The sequence below is a fragment of the Mesoplodon mirus genome, assembly GCF_964341445.2.
Source record: "Mesoplodon mirus genome assembly, chromosome: 3".
NCBI lineage: Eukaryota > Metazoa > Chordata > Mammalia > Artiodactyla > Ziphiidae > Mesoplodon > Mesoplodon mirus.
In genome coordinates this window covers 184,059,876-184,077,328 of record NC_138978.1, presented here as the reverse complement: position 1 = coordinate 184,077,328, position 17,453 = coordinate 184,059,876, and the positions used below count along the sequence as shown (strand labels likewise).

Genomic DNA, 17,453 nt, shown 5'->3' with positions numbered 1-17,453 from the left:
CAGGGAAGCCCAGTATCACATCCTTTTTATAAAAAATTAATGAATTCACTTATTCAGCAAGCAATTATTAGTATCTAATGCTGACTTAGCATAAGACTCCATAGTGATGGTGAAAATGAGGAAAAAGGAAGTAGAAGATACCAACGAAATGGAAAGTTCAGTTCTTATTATTGGAAGAGTTTTAAGTCTGAGTGAGGAGATTAAGTCAAAATATATGAAATAATTAGTGGCAGGCACAATGAACTTTCTTAATATTACTAGACATTTTGATATTTAGTCCTTATAACAATTCTAAGCATTTACTGAATATACCTTTTTTCTTTGTAGGGAAAAATCGGTGCTTCAATGGAAAACTATAGAGTACACCCTTCTACTTACCTGATTCTGATTCTGTGGGAGCTATTTTACAACTCTAAGTTTAGATAACTGAAAGCAATGGAAAATAACTCTTGTCTGCAGTAATTCAAATGAGTTCTGTCCTGAGGAAGGACAATCCTCCCCACTGTGGGAAAGCCAGTTTGCTTTTGGTAAGTTCATTCAATCTTCCTTACTCCATATACATTTGTGCTTCTTTCATTTCTCCTTTGAACCCATTATAGCATCTGTCTGGTTCCCTCATTAATCAATGAGTTAAAATCTCAAATGCATATTCATTTTATATCTGTAAAAGAGACATGATTTTACCTATTTGTACAACATTATCCTGACACATCTCCGATCCCTCTTGAAACCTCCCCCCTAGAAAAAAGACTGGAGTAGTTTACCTTCCACAGAGCATGTACCAGACAGGCGCGGCCACCAGGAATAGCCGAGGAGGAGGAGGGGAAAGTAACATTCTGGAAGTGGGAATAAAGTGGGAACCCGAATTCTGGAGTGTGGCCCTTCTGTTACGGAGCTGTGAAAACCAACCCACGGACTATCTACTTCTTATCCTCTTGTTAAAACGTAATAAATATGCTTAGATTAAGCCACTGCTGGTCAGGTTTTCTATACCTGTTGCTGAAAGTATTTTTAAATGATAAAGAGTTTGTTCTGTTCAGAGAATTTTGAGTAGTTCAGGATGTCTGGGTAGCAGTGTTTACAGAGGAACTATATAATATGATGGAAGAAGAACGCTGGGGCTTGACCATGGGCCATATGTGCCACATTTGCCCCGTGAAGGTGTCTGGATTTTATAGCTGCTGTGGGGTCATTAAAGATCATTTAGCAGAAGCAAGCTGGCCAGATTCATGGGATGCTGATGAGCTGGGGTTGGGAGAGTAACCAGGTTTGCGAGTAGTCCAGACACAAAGTTCCTCCCAGGTTATCTGTCTCTGTTATAATTAAGAATAATATCATGCCACACAGTGAAACTTCTTCTGAAGAAATACCTTTTTAGAGATCATTAGAAGAATACACAGTAGCTGTTCATTGTGACTATTAAGATGGCTAGTTTCTACTTACATTGTTCTTGCACTAGTGGTATGTAACCGGAGTCTTCTAATTGCTTGAAAAACCATTCTCCCAAGTCCATATCGCCTTTAAAACGTTATTATTTTTTTTACACTGTTCAAACTTATTAGGAAGGCCTGTTTACAAAGAGGGTGAAAAACAAATTCCAAGAACAACTCCCTCTTCTAAGCCTTTTTCTCATCTGCTGGACCCCAAATTCCCTTTTGGGTATCTGTACAGAACAAGTGGAACAGCACATTTTCCTTCAACTCCCCTCCCCGACCCCCAATGTAGCTACATCAAGGAAAAGAGACAAACATTCAAGGAGAATAAAGTTAAATTAATAAAGTCAGTACACTGAGCCCAAAGACCTGAGCCATAAGAAAAACAGCGAGCTGTATTTCAGTAATTCTATCAAGAATTGACTACCTGCTACAGCACACTGAGAGATCGGGATTATTGATCAGTAAGATTACTCATTTAAGCCTGTCCTCCCTCCTTTCCTTCAGACAGGTGCAACGGAGTTGCTACAAATAACCTAAGCAAGGTCTACTCCGTTATTTAGTTGTCATTCTTCATGCAAAACAGAGCAGTTATTTTTTTTAATTTAAAATCAATGAACGTCTCAAAGGTAGCCTAGTTGGCGCCTAAATGAGTCATTTGTCTTTGCAAAGCAGAACATGTGGATTATTATTCAAGGTGATGGTTGGCAATTTTTGGTTTTTGTTTAGTTTTTCTGGCTGTGGTGTTTTGAAGAATGACCATATGTTGTCCTATGAACAGACCCAAAGTTGTTAAAAAATGTTAAGGTCCTTTTGTAAGGCACTGTTAGGAAATTACCCATCAGCCCTATCAGTATATTTGTGTCAGTGAAAGCCTTTGCTGGGGAGAAAAGTCAGAACCTGGTAACTTTGTAACTACTAACACCTTAAAATTCTAGAGGTAAACACACACATATCTTTAAGTGGAAAGGATAAAGAAATAATGCTTTTTTGTTATGGATTTAATAAGCAGTGTCAGCTATGATTTGAAACACTGTTTCCCTTTGTACTCATTCTGAAACTTTTCCTATTAAATATTAGAAAGCAGAGCTCAAAGGGAAATCTTCGTTTTGTTCTGCTTTTGAGCCAGACTCCGCTTGGTTATCCCGTCATCCTTTCAAATGGGGTGGTGGCGGGAAAGTGGGCATTTCATCCAGAGGAAAAAAAAAGTAAAAAACAAAAATATAAAAAATCCAAAAAACCCCCACAAAGCAGAGACAAAAAATACTAAGGAGGACCACCTTGCCTGAGAACCTGTCTTTTGACAAGGGCTGACAAGGTCTGAAGCAGGCGGTGTCAAACACAATAATATTAAAGAGAAGACAAGAGGAACTTGTCTCTTCATTGTATGCGCATTTGGCTTTTCAGAGAATTAGGCCTAGTGAAAGCTGCCCCCTGGATAAGATGTGTTCCCGAGCAGCCTCGGACAAGCTGCAGAGAAGAGACAAACAGATGTGACTATGGGCCCTGGCATTTGGCAAGAACACTCACTGTCAGTTAGAAAAATATAAGCCTGGACAGGGTATCAGCTGCACAGAAATGAAGTGGGTCTGTGGTGTCACTGGAGGAACAGTCGGTGCAAATCCAGCCCTACATGAACTTTCCCTTCTAGATCCAAATCACCCTCTCTTCCGCTTTATTCAGTGTCAATATGTCTCAACATATTAACAAGTAAACATCAGTATCTAGCACTTTTCCTTCTGTGCCAGTATGCACATATCAAGTACTGTTGAGCATAAATATTTCTTAAGTACCAGGATCGCGCTAAATCCTTGCTTTTTAAAAAAAACATTTATTTATTTTATTTACTTATTTTTGGCTGTGTTGGGCCTTCGTTGCTGCGCACGGGATTTCTCTAGTTGCGGCGAGCGGGGCACTCCTCTTCGTTGCAGTGTGCGGGCTCCTCATTGTGGTGGCTTCTCTTGTTGCCGAGCACGGGCTCTAGGCACGTGGGCTTCAGTAGTTGTGGCACGTGGGCTCAGTAGTTGTAGCTCGCGGGCTCTAGAGTGCAGGCTCAGTAGTTGTGGCGCACGGGCTTAGTTGTTCCGCGGCGCGTGGTATCTTCCTGGACCAGGGCTCGAACCCGTGTCCCCTGCATTGGCAGGCAGATTCTAATCCACTGTGCCACCAGGGAAGCCCTAAATCCTTGTTTTTAATGATGTTTTCTTTCAAAGCCCCTTCTTGTGCACGCAAAACCTTTTGCATTTGGTATTGTTTGATCAGTTGTTGGTTCTGGTGCCTTCTTTCTCTGGTGGCTTTCGTCATGTGGCGTCACGTTCTGTCTCAAGCCCATTTCCCCTCGCTTGGGAACAATCCTCACATCAGCAAGGGGTAGTTTAAGCTATAACTCGGTGCACTGAACTCAGTACTTGTGTCCCAGGATTTGGACCCTTGCTTTACTTTGGACATATCCTATCTCGTTATAAACCTTCTGATATCTTAGTTCTTTTATTTTTTTATTATTTTTTATTTTTTTGCGGTATGCGGGCCTCTCATTGTCGTGGCCTCTCCCGTTGTGGAGCACAGGCTCCGGACGCGCAGGCCCAGCGGCCATGGCTCACGGGCCCAGCTGCTCCGCGGCATGTGGGATCTTCCCGGACCGGGGCATGAACCTGTGTCCCCTGCATCGGCAGGCGGACTCTCAACCACTGCGCCACCAGGGAAGCCCCTATCTTCGTTCTTTTAGATTTAGGTCATTGCCTGGACTTGCCCAGATGCTAAAATGCACCTGGTAACTGGATCTGTCTCTAACGCTGCAGGCTGACCTTCTCCAAGCTTCAGCTGCTCCTGGCCCCCGTTCCTGTCACCGCCTACCTGCTTGGGCGGTTCTTTACGCTGCGGTTCAATAACCTCCGATTACCTGTTGTCTGACGCTCCACCCCTTGGATACCGTGATCTGCCTGCCAGGGTGCAGTTCCCCTCAACAGCTTCAGAAGGGTCTGTCCTGTTGGCGCTTCTTCCACCTCGTCTGAGAGTTCAAGTCCAGACCTACATCTTCCCGATCTGCTTTATCCTGCTACATACAGGTATCTGGTGGCTGCTGCCAGAACTAATGTTTCCTGTGCGTTTCCTCTGTGCCAGGTTATATGCCAATAAGCACATCCCCCGTGGAGCTCCCAGCGAGGGTGAGGGACAGCTGTGTGTCAGGAGGCTCTCGGGGAGCTCAGGGACCAGAGTCACTGCCCCAGCAGCCAAGGACTCTCCAGGGTCCTCAGAGCAGAGCCACTTGGCTGAACAGTAGTGAGCAAGGGGGTGACATGGGGGGAGACGGTGGGAGGCTTCAGGTGGTCCGGGAACCTTATGAAATCATGTGCAAAATGTGCGTATGCATACTTTTTTATCAAGAAGGTCCATGATTCCTCTCTGATTTTGAACCATTAACAGAGACATTAACACCGAACATTATACATTGATACCAAACTAGTATTCATAATCGAAAATACCTATTATAAAATTTCTATGGAATATTTAAAATATGCTATACACATAGACCACCTTTTCTACTTACAGTATCACAAACAGTAGAATTTAATAATGTAAGTTTAAAACAAAAAGCCTCATCCAAATATCTACACGTATCCTGTGTTCTACCTAAAAAGCGACCCCTTCATTTCTCCATCTCCTCACCCTGCTTTACTTTTCTTCATAGTAACTATACTAATATTTCCAAATTATAGACCATGCATATGTATTTGTTGAAAGGTATGGAAACTATGCAACGAAAGGCTGGTGACGATTATCTCCAATGTGATGGCGTTTGGTGGAATTTTCTTCTTTATGCCTCACCTTAATATTGGGCTTTATTTTTACCATGAGCATGGGACAAACAAACAACAAAAAATACAAATTATAACGAGATGAATTAGAAAACAGCAAACAAGAGGATTAATAAATGTAAGTGGTTGTTGCAGCTGGGGGTATTTCTTTGTCAAAGGCATGGTGGAACTTTTCCCACTGTGGAAACGGAGGTGTTTGTTAGATGAAGCTTTAGGTTCTGTTGGCCTGATCTGCCTGAGTCTCCGACAGAATTTCTTTCCTCTGACGCTGCCGTTTCTGTTTTCCCAACTAGTTCTCCGAAAAGGCTAACTTACACCATATTTGTCAATGTTTGAGAAGGATTTTAACCGATCTTTGGCATGTTACTTAAACTCCCTTTGCCTCAATTTCCTTACCCTCAAGAATTGGGATTAGTTTAGTATTTACCTCAAAGGTTTTTTGAAGATTTTATTTAAGGAGCACTGGTGTAAAACATTTGGTACAGTGCCTGCCCACACTAAGCAACTGATAACTGTTAGCTAATAAATGTACTATTATTACCATCTCCACTTTATAGATAAGAAGCCCAGGGCACAGAGAAGTGAAATAATTTACCCAGGATCACACAGGACAGGGGACACAATGGTATAAGACAACCAGAAGAATGCCTAGTGTAGAGTCTCAGGAAACAGCCACGAAATAAACACATGACGGTATAAACTCATCACATCTCAACACTATCAATACGCTATAATAAGGATATAAATTAGGGTCATTTCTAAATAACAAGTAGGAATTTTTTTGGTAGTTAATAGGAAAAGTAAATTCTTCCTTAACGTTTGATTCTGCTGGCTTTAAAGGTGTCATAGCACGTAAGAATAAAGCACTCATTTTCATTTCAAAAACTCATTAAAAACCCACAATCCTCCTGTGAGTCTGAAACCCACTGACTCTCTCAGGTCAGCCCACTGCCACAGATTTTTCTCTTGGCCACCACTCGGTACTTCCCTCTCCACCGGTGTGTTCCATGCTTTATCTAAAGCCCCGAGGGTCTGTGATGCTGGTGATATCATTCCTTGTGTGGGTTAATAAACACACACTTCTGTATCCCTAAGCAGCTCATTTAAATGCTTCTTCTTTTTGTACCTCTTCATTATTCTAAACAAATGGTACCTGAAAGTGGTGGAGGTTGTTTTATGCAATTCGGGTAGATATTAGAACGTTCTGAGTGTATGTGAATGAGGACATGCTCACATCAGGAGGAAACTTAATCTTTTCAGAGAGCAGATTATTCAGGAAGGTTTCAAAAAATCTATATGGGAGAACTGCTGTTACATTTTAGCTTCCCTGGTACCGCCATCATGCTTCCCATATTTGTTCAATTCCTTCTGATTTTGTTTTAAGGAATTGTCAGTCACCAAGTCCATGCATACATGCTAACACACAAGCAGTGTGTTCTACCCACTAGAAAAAACTTCCTTGCCATGTTTCCTAATTCCGCCATCTTTGAGAGCCTGCCCTTTCTCCCTTCAAAGTTCTCCCAGGGCATTTAAATCTAAATGTTCTTTCTCTTCTTCAAACTTTACTAAGCTCATTATCTTTCCAAGTGCCTTTTCTTTATATTTCTTACCTATCTGTGCATATCTCTGTCATTAAACTTGTCCTACTGTATGTCCTCAAGTTGCTTTCGGATTAGAGTGGATTGTCAGTTAAATATACGCTGGAAACAATTTTAGGCCAAGCACCATGTCTAATTCACAGAAGCTAGTTGTGCCTCTCATCTATGAGCAAAACAGTAAATATTTATTGAACTAAAACAAATCAAACTACGGTAACAACTGTTGCCTCCGCATTCTACTTGGCAATCAATCATGCATTTTTTAGGATAACACTTTCTTGAACTGTTATTTAAATTCACTCAAAAATACTCATTTAACAATTAACAAAACTTGACTATGAATCATGTATTTTACTAGACGCTAAACGAAACACAAAGAAGAATAAGAGCTCCTACCATTGAGGGGCTCATGGCCTAATGCAGGAGACACACATGAATAAGAAATTACTATACGATGTAATAAATCCACATAGTTATAGTTGCAGGCCACCACTTTGTGGAAATGGAGAAAAATTCATTTCGCCTGACTTCAAATTTTGATATTGTCTCTCCAGGCAGAATCTAAGATATTTGAGGCATCTTGGAGTATTCTTTTATTCTTCACACCATAGTACCTAGGAAAAATAGGCACTTAGTAAACTGATATTGACTTAATTTACTTGATTCCTAGCTATAACTATACATTTCTGGAATCTGATTATCATTGATATTCAGCATAGAGTTTCAACAAGTTTATTCTAATTTCCTTAAAAAATGATAAAGCTAGTATTGACTCTTAGGAGAGATAAAAAATTACTCAAAATAAACAGGATTCTTTTGGATATCTCCATTAAATGCAAGAAGATATGTGTCTATATTTAAAAAATTGGGATGTTGGTCCTGATAACATCTTGCATCTTACATAAAAGAACCATCAGATCAGACTACAGATGCAGATATAATCCCACATTCTCTCTCTGATCAGACACTATGAAATGTTTCCCAGGATGGTATTGTTGCCATTTTATAACTATTAATAAAATTATGGTATTCCTAATATTCTTAACTTTTTAAAGTGAAGTCCATGCATTATTCATTTTCATATCCACTTCATTCAGTGCAGTATATAATATTTGAATATATTTGTCAAATTGACTTTTTACTTATTGTCCTATTTGATAATTTCTGACTCTAAACCCAGCTTTAAATTCAGTAGCATTTTGGAACAAAAGTGCTGAGTTTCTTTCCTTTACCAGCTTCAGGGAATAATGGGGTTAAAAGGGCAGGACAGAGAATATATTTTATTATCTTAAAAAATTATTTTGAATACATGTTGGTTTCTGAAGTCTTAGAATTTATTATCTAAATTACCAGGAACATCCAAGCTTATTGACTGTCAGCTATATATGGGGTATTATGTTAAACATTTTCACATACTGTCTTGTTTAATCCTCACAAAAACCCAGGTCTGAGGAACCTGAGGTCCAGAGAAACTGATACTTGTCAAAGATCACATAAACAGAATATAAAGTTCTCATATTTGAACCAAGGAACACTTGCCTTGAAAGAATCATTTTTTCCCCTATACCATAGGACCTCATTCAACTCAGTTATTATACTCCATTTAATAAACATCTACTGAAAAGGTAACGTGCGCCATGCCCTATGCCATAAAACAGGATCGAGAAATAAAAAAGGTATGGCTTTCATCTGCTAGGGGTTAAAGTCATGTGGGAAAATGATTTCAACTCAATATTCAAAGAGAATTCCAAGCAGGCATGTAAGGCATTCTAGGCCCTTAGCTGAGAGAACACGTCTGAAGAGGCACAAATACCCTGAGGTGCACACATGACGTGCTGTATCTGGGGCTCTGTAAGCAATTCAGTATGGTGGGAGCTGGACCCTATAAAGGAGTGGGAGGAGAGGACATCCCCTTGTAGCATCAAGTGTTAAGAAATTCAACAAATCTGTCCATTCACAATTATTTTAAATTCTCTAGAAAAAAAAGAATGAAGCTGCCTGTTTGACTGAATTAACCAGTTTGTCAACTACATTGATGATTAAATTCAGTGGAAAAATGCCTGACCATAATTCTTTGTAGATACAATTCTGGATTTTATTGCAGCTGTAGTCAGAAATTTACTGCTCTAATGAAGAGATGGAATCAAATGTAGATCCATTTCCAAGGCAGCTCTTGAAGTTGAGAGGTTTTGCTCATTCAATAGAGTCTACAATTCACTCGCATGATTGAGTTGGCAGATACAGGCTTAAGACTGAGCTCAGTTTGACTTCTGTAAAGTGTCCATGACTTTGCTTGTTGAGAGGGGACTTAAAGTGATGTCATAATTCTATATGCTGTAATGGGCATCTGCTGAGTAAGAATACCGAAAAGCAAAGGAAAATATGGTTGCCACTTTTATCTACATAATGAGGAGGTAATAAAAACTGGTTATTTTAATAACGGGCCAGAATGTCTTAAACTTCTGAAAGAGGTAAGGAGTTATTTCTACTTTAAAATATGTCAGACAGCATTACCATTTAATATAAACTTACTTGAATTTAGGTTAAATTATTGCTTATTGATGGAATTCAATTGGGATGCTATGACCCAGTTAAAATGCCACCTCCTTTATGCAGCCTCTTCTGATTGCCATTCCAGAATAATTTCTCACTCCTTGGAGAAAACAATGTTTTCTACCTTCAACTAAAGCTATATATGTACATGAACTAATCCTCTAACCAGACTGTATATTCCTTGAAGGCAGTGGGGTCCATATCTGTTTTATTTTTTAAAGTAAATTTCCCTTGGCTCTTACAAGCCTTGCTAATTCAGGTACTTATTGAATAGTTGTTGAATGAAATTTAACAAGGCATGCCAGAGTTTTTAGAGTAACTTGTCTTTATGATAATCAGTATTTTTATTGAGGTTCCAATTTCTATAATAAAGAAATGTTTACTTATGGAAATAGAAAACCACAAAACTTATTTGGTTCTTCTCTTGGGCTTCGGGATATAAATATCTGCAAAATCAAGCTTTTACATGTAAACCAGCTTTTTTTTTTTTTTTGCTCTATGCGGGCCTCTCACTGCTGTGGTCTCTCCCGTTGCGGAGCACAGGCTCCGGACGCGCAGGCTCAGCGGCCATGGCTCACGGGCCCAGCTGCTCCGCGGCATGTGGGATCCTCCTGGACCGGGGCACAAACCTGTGTCCCCTGCATCGACAGGCGGACTCTCACCCACTGTGCCACCAGGGAAGCCCTATATGAACTATTATATGAACTGGTATATAGTGTTCAAGGCAAAGAGTAATTGGAGATGATGCTGGAATAGTAAGAGCAGTAAGACCAAGAAAGACCTTGCAAACCATGTTTAGGACTTGATCCTAAGGGCAATGGGAAGCCATTAAGAATTTTTAAGAACACTCAAATATATATGGGATTTCCAAATGCCATTCTGGCTGGGCTGTGGGGAATGAATGAAGGGGACATGAGTGAGAGACTGAAAGGATTAAAGGATAGTGCCTAGGGTTTCCTGATCAGGATATCACATCCTGGTTCTACACGTATCACCTGGCCCAGTGCCTTTTATTCACTTGGCACAAAAAGCCCTTAAACATGTGTGGAAATTGTGCATGAACATCATTTTTTTCTTAATATTTATTTATTATTTATTTTGGCTGCGCCAGGTCTTAGTTGTGGCATGTGGGATCTTTTAGTTGCGGCATGCAGCCTTCTCAGTTGCAGCATGTGAACTCCTAGTTGTGGCATCCATGTGGGATCTAGTTCTCTGACCAGGTATCGAACCTGGCCCCCCTGCATTGGGAGCATGGAGTCTTACTCACTGGACCACCAGGGAAGTTGCTGAACATTATTTTTCAAAAGAAACATAAGCAATATCATACTAAAAGACTAGAAAACCATGACATGCTATTGTATCAGTAGAGAAATGTAAACCTGACCACTTACTCTAATCACTTATTTTGCCACTTAAATATAGGCATGTTATGTGGAAGTCTTGGATTCCTGTAATTCTAAAAAAAAGTCATAACTAGAGTATTCTGAGAATATGGTGGCAGTGACACTGTGGTTTTTGAATCCACATAATAACATGTAGGATAACCCAAAACTCTTGGACAACAATAACTAGCCAGAGAGATGACAGCATTCAGAAAACAACAGAAATAAAAGGCAAAAAAAGAAATGAAATGGAACTAGGACACAAGAGTAAATAAATATGATGAAGAAGTAAAAGAAGAACATAATGAAGAAAGGAAAATGCAAAGGATAAAAACATTAAAAATAAAAAAAGATTTGAGAGAAAGTGATAGCTACAGAAGGTAGGCAAGGAGATCCAATATATGTATAATAGAAAATTTTGAAACAAAACCAAAGCAATGATACAAAACAAATATGAAAAATTATAATTGGAGAAAATCTTGAAATTTATTTTAAAAGTAATAAAACTACCACTGAAAGAGCCTACTTCATCCTTAGGAAAAACACATAGAATGACCAACATCAGCACAGAGTCTAGTCAAACCCTTGGGTTTTAAAGAAAAGAAAAACATATACTGAGCATCTGGGCAACACCAAGTCACTTATATGTGAGAGAAAAATCAGACTGTATCACACACTGAAAACAACATTTTATATAGACAATGGACTAACATATTTGAAATAGTTAAGGAAAGAAAATATGAGCCATGGATTGTATATCTGCCCAAAGTGACCTTTTAATATACAGGGTCTGAACAAACCATTAATAATATGCAGGGACTCAGGGAATATTGTTCCCATGAGACCTGCTGGAGGAATCAGCCAGAGAATAAACCTCAGACAACAGAAAGAGCAGAGACGCACTGACTTCAGATAAGATAGGGATCATTAAAAACATATTTATTCATAGAATTAAAACTAAATGAATTAAAACTAAAACTAGAACTGAAACTAAGGAGACAGTATAGTATTGAATGGCTATACGCCTCAGACTATATGTATGTTACACACATACGTATAGTACAACTATCTAAAAATGGAAAGAAATGAAAGCTATATAGGAAAAATAGAATAAATTTGCTGACCGTCCTGTAGGTATTAGCAGAGAAATAATTAACTTCAAAACAAATGTGTGGGAGAGGAATGAGAAGGGCAAAGAGGTTCCTAGCTTATTTCAATACTGCTCAGAGCAGAGAACCAACTGCAAATAGCCCCCCACCCTCAAAAGGGGAAGGGGACTAAGGCTGTTATATAAAAGTATTAAAATAAAGATAATTATTACAAAAAATAAGCCTCCTAAAAATCAAACAGTATACTAGAGTGAGAGTGAGAGAAAAGGAAATGGAAAAATAGGGAGAGAAAGATATGTCTGCTTATCTTAAAAATAGAAAAAAAAATAGCCAATGGAAGGGTAAACCATAAAGAAAACAAAACAAAGCAATAGCTACCTATATGACGGGGGGAGGGAAACAAGTGGTGAGGACTGAATAGAAGTTAGACTTCTTTAAAAGTAACTTCTTGAGGAGATTTGATTGTGGAACCTGTAACTATTTTTATATTATAAAACAAATAAAATTTTAAAAGCAGTCTCTGAAAACTAAAATGAAACTGATGAACCTAACTATGGATTAATATATCTATACTTAGAAACTATTTCAAGTGACTTTAAAACACAGGAATTTGTGCATTCCTAGTGAAATATAGACGAAGTACAAAAAGACTAGGAAAAGGGAAAAACTTAAAAAACTATTTTCAGTAATTATTTTATCAGTGGTCATGATGGTATGGTGATTCTGAGACTACTGTGTATGTATGGAGGGATCAATAAAATGAACAATTATTATGCTGTCACCAGAGGTAATATTTTTTATGTTGAAAAAAGACAGATTAAAGCCAATGATGGAAAATACAAAAACAATGAAGTCTTGAATTTGAACTGGAACTATCAGTATGAGCTAATTTGTTAAAAAAAAAAATCTAAGTATTTCACTGAAAAGGCCTCGAAATAATGACACCCCTAATATGCAGATTGTGGGTTCTAAAATTATTTCCCAGTAAACGAATCAGCACTTCTTAAAGAAATGGCTGATTCTTGGTCTAGGCCAGAAAAGGTCCAAGGTAGCCTTGGAAATATAAACATACCAGAAAGCAAGGAAGAAAGCAAAGTCTCGTAGCAAGGAAACAGACTCAGGAACCTATTTAAATAATCTCCCATTGCCCAAAGATGGGACAATTTTAACATCAATTAGGATGATAACAAATGGACTGAAACACATGGGATCTGTTTAAATCAATGCGTTAAAAAAAATAGAATAACATTTCACCAGTCACCTCAGGAAAGTGTAAGGAATCAATTAATTTTGAAAACTGATGGCTAAAGGAAAAGGAGCAAGTATTTATCTTGCTTTACCTACATGATCTGTAGCTCAGAGTAATCAAGTATTTGAAGGGGCTAAGTTTGAAACAGAAGTAATCCAATTAATGAACCAAAGTGAGAGGACAGAATTAACATATCACCGTTCCGTGACCCTTAGTGAATGAACTGGGATAACCATCTTTATGGCTAATAAATCACAGAAAGAGATGTGGAAGGGAGAGAAGTCTAGGCCACCACCTCTGGAACAGTTTTGCCGAAGCAAAACAACAAAACTGAACCTGAATCAAATCAATTCTCTAGCTCGAAATACCCACTGCAGAAAACTCAAGGGACAGAGGAATAGGTTAAATGACACCATGTGGATAAAATCAGCAACATTCCTCAGATGTGGGAAACTTTATAGGACAATCTGACTTCTTCTTCTTCTTCTTTTTTTGTTTTTTGCCACACCACATGGTGTGCGGTATCTTAGTTTCCTGACCAGGAATCGAACCTGCTAATCTAACTTCTTCAAACAAAAAATTTCAAGGAAAAAACAAAGGGGCAGGAGGGCCTATCAATGGGAACTTGAGATATATATATGTCAACCAATTTTAACAGATAGATCTCATTTGGATCCCAATTTAAACAATGTATAAGACAAAAGATTATGAAATAATTGGAGACATCTGAGTATCAGCTGTAATTAAACACACATATACATACACATTCATACATATTAAAGAATTATTGCTTTCTTAATAGATGTGATAATGGTATGGTGTTTTTTTTCCTTAAGAGACTTATTTTTTAGGGAAACATACTGATATATTTCAATCAAAATAAGATATAGATGAAAGAAGGTTGGCCACATGTAATTACCTAAGACAGTTTTGACAGCTGCAGTTTTGAGCTTATATTTTTCTCTGTATTTCTGCTTATGATGACATTTTCCATAATAAAATATTGTTAAAAACTGCTTTTACCATCCTGACATTGCAAGGGAAAAGGCATCTTTTCAACTCTTAAGACTGCCAGTATGAAGCCATTATAGGTTTTTCATATCTTAGTGAGACTCCATAATTTTAAAGTGATCAAATCTGAAATTAAATGAAGTTATCCATGAAGTCCATGTCATCTAGTCTGTATACATCCCTGGACTATAACCTGATATAAAAAGATTACAGAAATCCCTATCTGAGGTTTATTGTCCTTAGAAAGGATAATGCATAGTTTTTATTCCATCTTTCTAATTAGTAATTTAAGCATATGCTCAGCATTTAATTCTAAATGTTTGCCTTTTCCCCAAGCTCGAAGACAGCTGTCCAAGATTTGAATGCCAGAAAACATTTAAATATCAACATCTGTTGAATTATGTTAATTTAGTGTAATATAATTGGGCATGAGTTGGAATTGATCAGAAGTATATGAAATAAACAAAAGATAAATTCCCAACAATATCTTAGTATACAAACAAGTCACTACGGGGTGATGAAAAAATATTTCTAAAGAGAAAGGGCAAGGAAAAACACTGATTATGAAGAAATTGATTCTTTTAAATACATAGTTCTAACTCTATGGGACATTATTTTGTGATATTTGAACTTATTTTTAAATTGGCTCAGAAGTGAAAGATAATTAAAATTAGCTAAAACAAGTGATAGTTAATAGTTTAATATTTGAATATATTTATAAATTGTTAAGTGAAACATTAAAAAATTCTAATTATTGGGCTTCCCTGGTGGCGCAGTGGTTGAGAATTTGCCTGCCAATGCAGGAAACACGGGTTCAAGCCCTGGTCTGGGAAGATCCCACATGACGCGGAGCAACTGGGCCCGTGAGCCACAGTTACTGAGCCTGCACGTCTGGAGCCTGTGCTCCGCAACAAGAGAGGCCGCGATAGTGAGAGGCCGGCGCACCGCAATGAAGAGTGGCCCCTGCTTGCCACAACTAGAGAAAGCCCTCGCACAGAAACGAAGACCCAACACAGTCATAAATAAATAAATAAATAAATTAAAAAAATATATAAAACATTCTAATTACTTATATACTCATTAAATTTTTTAGATTGCAGATGATTCCTGTTATGTTATAAACAGTTACATACCTCAAAATTTAAGGGCTGATGTAACTTCTGTTCTATAGACATAAAATAGTATTTTAAACCGAAAGTGTTTTCCATGTGGCAGATAGATTTATTAGGTTTATTCTGGGACTGGAAGATACAAATTATCAAGTAGTGGCCTTGTTTATTGTACTGCTGATTTAAAATATTAATTTTTATATCAATTCTTTTACTAATAAGTTAGGGATGCTTGTTGTTTTGGGAAGTATTCTGGCGCATATACACATTGCATGAACAGATCCCTGAATGCCCCTGTAATGAAATTCTAATGCAGGCAGCAGTAGCAATACAAGCTGCTGTGATGTGGCCCTGCAGGTGTGCTGTCACCATTTCCTAGGGGAACCATCTCTGGGAGTTAAAGGTTAGTTCCGTGTCCATGCCCATTTAATCACAGGACCAATTTGGGGAGTGCCAACTGTGAAACAGACACCAGTCTGTAAGGAAGTGGACTTCAGAAGACAAATTTATTTCAGCTATAGGTCACTGGAACAGCTTTTATATGCTAACTATTCTTTATTATTAGTGACCATGGCCAAATTCAACTGCTGTTCCAGAGGTGAGAGGCTGTGCATACTTTTAGTCATTTGAAAATATATAGTTCATCTATCAGATTTCAAGCGAAAGGGGAAACAGTAATGAATGTTTCACCACAGAATACTTGATTGCTTTTTTACTTACCACACACTGGACATATTATATATGTCAAATGGCAAATCCCCCTTTTTTCTTTTCTGTGTGGATTATTCACTTTAAATTGAAAAGCAATCTCTCAAAATTCTAACTGGCTGATAATTACTTTTATTTAGTGTAATCACAATTTAAAATAACTCTCTATAATCATTAGTTTAAAATTTTGGCAAGGAAGCTTAGAATTTCAGGATGCCAAAAGGACAGGAGGCAGAATTGACTTTCTGAGAACAGTGCCTTTTTAAAATACAATAATTTGGTTATATAGAGTACAACAGATTAATTAAATTCCTTGGAAAGCACTTATGTTGCATATGTGATATGTTTCCAATTTTTCTACTCTAAATACATCTATACCTAGAAGCTATTCAAATTTTTAAAAAATTAGAACACATGTGCAATTAAATGTATTCCAGTTAAATAAATATGGAATGCATACATTCTAATTAAAGGGAATGTGTGAATACTTCCTAATTGTTCATTCACACACACAGAAGAATGAATTCAAATAATCTAAAAGATACTTTTCTATCCGGAGGATTGAGTAAATGTTTTTAGAACAATAAAATTTAACGCTAATTTTAGATTTGGAAAAAGGAAAATAATAAAGGACTAGAAATTTTATTTTGAAAATTAGTAGTTTAAAAGCAGTTTCAAGCCATCATTTTAGAATATAGAGTACGCAGAATATAAAATGCTGAGTGGTATAACTTGCTTTAAAATATGGTGTTGAATCATTAGTTTTAATATGACAAAAGAGAATTTGTTTTAAATTAAATCTTTACTAATGTAGGATAAGTAAGTCTCTTTTTAAATAATTAAAATAAAGCATCACTTACTTTTGCTGATACACTTAATTTTGTTGATACATTTCTGTGAAAAGCAACACTAGCCAAATACAGTCCATGTCATTAACCAGTACTCTAATGAACAGTTATCCCAATTTATTAACAGCTGCTCAGAAATGCAGTAATTAATAGTTTCATTTATGTTTTGGCAAACTCGCAAAATGACAAATAGTTTTGTATCTGTTGCAAATTAGGTCTCCTTCCCAAATAACAGATGACACTATGCGGAAGACTGAGCAAACTGAATCCTCGAACATCTTTGGATCTTTAGAAGATCAAATAAAGAACAGCTGTAATTCTATTTGTTACATCTGCAACAAAATACAGTGACTTGTATCATCACGTGAAAACAAATATGCTCTGTATTAATGTAAATAGGAATGTTCTTTCTAACCTGACAGAAGAAGGTTGACATGAATGTGTATGTGTGTGTATATGTGAATGTGATGGGATTTGTTTTGATTTTCTGATTAAATCTATTGCCATTTTTTTCATTTTAGAAGATTATTTTTACTACTAATCAGGCAAGAAAGTGACAGCAAAGGGAAAAAAAGGTTTATTTTTCCCTCCTTATTATTTATTAATTGATTACACAAGAAATTAGAGCACACAGCATC

The 17,453-nt window shown here is 37.4% G+C and overlaps 1 protein-coding gene across 3 annotated transcripts in view; it reads right to left on the bottom strand.

The window, feature by feature from the left end:
• The window catches only part of GPATCH2 (G-patch domain containing 2), a 168,119-nt gene that overhangs the window by 19,540 nt on the left and 131,126 nt on the right, over positions 1 to 17,453 (bottom strand). Inside the window, exon 9 of one of the 3 annotated variants that reach the window (XM_082615486.1) lies at positions 7,011 to 7,460. The exons of the other annotated variants lie outside the window; for them this stretch is intronic. Within the exon in view, the coding sequence (XP_082471612.1) occupies positions 7,376 to 7,460 (85 nt within the window). The 3' untranslated portion in view covers positions 7,011 to 7,375. Of the gene's footprint in view, positions 1 to 7,010; positions 7,461 to 17,453 lie in introns of those variants that run through there. 3 annotated transcript variants of the gene reach the window in all.